The sequence below is a fragment of the Petaurus breviceps genome, unplaced genomic scaffold (assembly GCF_028583685.1).
Source record: "Petaurus breviceps papuanus isolate PSGF00001 unplaced genomic scaffold, PetGlider_PUasm1.0 462, whole genome shotgun sequence".
In the NCBI taxonomy this organism is placed as follows: Eukaryota; Metazoa; Chordata; class Mammalia; order Diprotodontia; family Petauridae; genus Petaurus; species Petaurus breviceps.
The window spans coordinates 330,114-333,101 of NW_027186347.1; the positions used below are offsets into that span (position 1 = coordinate 330,114).

General features: G+C 33.4%; 1 protein-coding gene across 1 annotated transcript; it reads right to left on the minus strand.

Annotated features, from left to right (window-relative positions):
• Positions 1 to 1,673: 1,673 nt before the first annotated feature.
• Positions 1,674 to 2,618, minus strand: LOC138171731 (olfactory receptor 14C36-like). Its single transcript, XM_069101365.1, has one exon. It carries the CDS (start codon positions 2,616 to 2,618, stop codon positions 1,674 to 1,676), a length of 945 nt encoding a protein of 314 aa, XP_068957466.1.
• Positions 2,619 to 2,988: the final 370 nt, after the last annotated feature.

The following is a 2,988-nucleotide window of genomic DNA, read 5'->3' on the forward strand; positions in this document are numbered from 1 at the left end:
TTCCATAATATAGTACTGCTAAAGTTTACTCCTTTACATTTTTTCATTATTTCTTTTGATATTCTTGACTTTCTGTTCTTCCAAATGAATTTTGTTTTTATTTTTCTAATTCAGTAACATAATTTTGGTAACTTAAGTAAGATAGTATTGAATCCATGAATTAGTTAAGGTAAAATTGCCATTTTTATTGTATTGACCCTAGCTACCCATAAGCAGATATTTGTCCTATTTCTTTTCTTCCTATTTGTATCACCAAAATTTGGTCAGTGTTTGGCTTATTGTAAATGCTTAAGAAATATTTTTTTGTTCACTCATTCAGTCATTACTTCTTGCATCTTATTTCTTTTGATTTTGACATGGCTTTTCTTCTGTATTTGTTTCTGATGTTTCAAATCTGTCATTCTCCTTTCAAAAAAGAACTACTAACATTTGTCCAAAACATTCTATTGTTTGTCTTTTTAGTTTGGTTCTGAAGCCACCACTTATTATTCTAACATCTATTCTTATTTCTTTTTAAACTTTTTTTATTGCTCTTCTTCCCATTTTTTGTGTTCTTCAACTTGTTTTTTCATGGCTAGTCTTGAATGGTAGGTGGGAGCTGCCCTGTGAAAGAAATTAATTTCTTCATATTGTAGTTTACATTTAATCTTAGAGGCAACAGGGAACCATTTGAGATTTTTGAGTGGAAGAGTGACATGGTAAGGCATGTTCTTTACATATGGTAATTTGAGTATGTATTCTTGAGTAAGGAATCCATGAGTCTTGAAAAAACAATTAGACCATTAAAATAATTCAGAAATTTTGGAGGGACTGTGAACTAAGTAAATGGTGATATGAATGAAGAGAAAGTTAAAAAAAAGAACATTTTCCTATACAAAGAAGAATACAGTGGGTATATCCAAATGCAGATCTCTATGTCATGCAGCCTGCTGTAAAAAAATAATAATAACAAATTCAGCATATTAGTTTATTTTTTAATTTATTCTATTTTTAATTATAGAATAAAACACACATTTCCATAACATAGTATAATAAAAAAGATAATTAAATCTACTATGTTCAATTTACTATTCCTTTTAAATATATAATAAAATTATCCTATAAATTTCTTTTTTTTTCTTTCCTCAACCCAATGCCCAAGAAATGGTCACCATTAGACACAAATAGGTATTTATGTAAGTCTTTACATCATTTTTCTGATGTCATTGAGCTTATTATTTCTTATAGCATGGTAGTATTCCATCACAATCATATACCAAAAATTCATGTTTTTTTAAAAAGAAATACATGGTATTAACCTCCAGATATACCCCCTAGAACCCTTAAGTTGAGATGAACTCTGTGTTCAGAGTTGTCTGTATGAATTTTAGCAGGGAAAAAGAACTCTCTGTACCATATGTGGTTTACATTATTTATTTATATGTCATAAGCAGTCCTGCCAAAGGTCATCTAAGAGCTAAGGGAAAAATATTATTTTGAATTCTTGAAGCCTCAAAATGATATAAAAAATTTTACTCATATTGATATTATCAAAGACAATTCTAGGGACATTGTAACTCATTTAGACAAGTGATTCTTTTGCAACTATTTTGTATTAAAATACAAATAGCAACCCATAACTAATATCTATTTATCTGTCTGTCTTTGTCTCTGTCTGTCTATCTATCTAAAGCTCATCTTTTATTCCTTAACAAAAGATTTCTCTCCATTACCATTCTTGCAGCCTCTTTGATCTGCTTATTCCTTAGACTATATATAATAGGATTTAGAAAAGGAGGTATTATGGAATAAAATATTGAAATGATTATAGCTTTAATGGACCCAGAATCTGAAGATGGTTGCAGGTACACATAATAACCTGAAAAAAGAAACAAAGAAACCACAATGATGTGGGGGACACAAGTAGAGAAGGCTTTTCTTTGGTCTTCTTTCACTGGAAATTTGAGCACAGTGGAAAATATGATCATGTAAGATGCAATGATGAAGACAAAGCAGCCAACACCAATTATCAGAGTAGAGATAAGTAAGTATAACATATTGCTGAATGTCTCTGAGCAAGAGATCTTGAGCAGAGAGGGAATATCACAGAAGAACTGATGGATCACATTGGACTGGCAGAAAGACAATCGAAATGTGTAACCAGTATGGAATCCTGAATACAAAAGGCCACTGAACAAGCAGGTTAAAGTCATCTGCACACAGACACGGGGACTCATAATCACTGGATAGAGAAGTGGGTGGCATATGGCAACATAACGATCACGGGCCATGACAGTGAGCAAAGTGAACTCAACATATGCCATGAAATTCACCAGGAATATCTGAGCTGCACATCCAGAAACTGAGATAGCTCTGTTGTTCACCAGGGAGTTAATGGATGCCTGGGGAACAGTTATTGAAATTAAGCAGGCATCTACAATGGACAGATTCCTAAGGAAAAAGTACATAGGGGTGTGGAGTCTGCTGTCAACGATGGTAACAATGACAATGAGGAGATTACCGATCAAGCCTGCTGAGTAAATGAGAAAGAAAAGCAAAGAACATAAAATCTGCAGCTCACGAGTGTCAGAAAACCCCATGAGGAGAAACTCAGTCACAGTGCTGGTAAAGTTAGACATTTTTAGACTCCAGTGAGTGACCTAGGGAGCCAAAGAAAAGTGAAACAGCCCATCAATCAACAAGTGCACACAGGCATAGTGTGTGTGAAGATTACAAGAATTATTCCATTTTTATCATTGCTGTATAAGACAAAACCCCTGTCATGTACTGTGTATGTAACTCTGAGCAAGTCAGGTTACCTCTCATGGAAAAACTCTTTAAGTGTCACATGAGAAGTGCATACCTGTCCTAATAAAGGACACTATTACACCTGGGAATTCCATCTTTTAAAAGCATTGATGCTTAAGGAAGCAAAACAGTGTTACCAAAAACCCCACATTGACTTCCTTTTTTTTTGGTAACACATTGATTATCTGTGAGTGAATACAT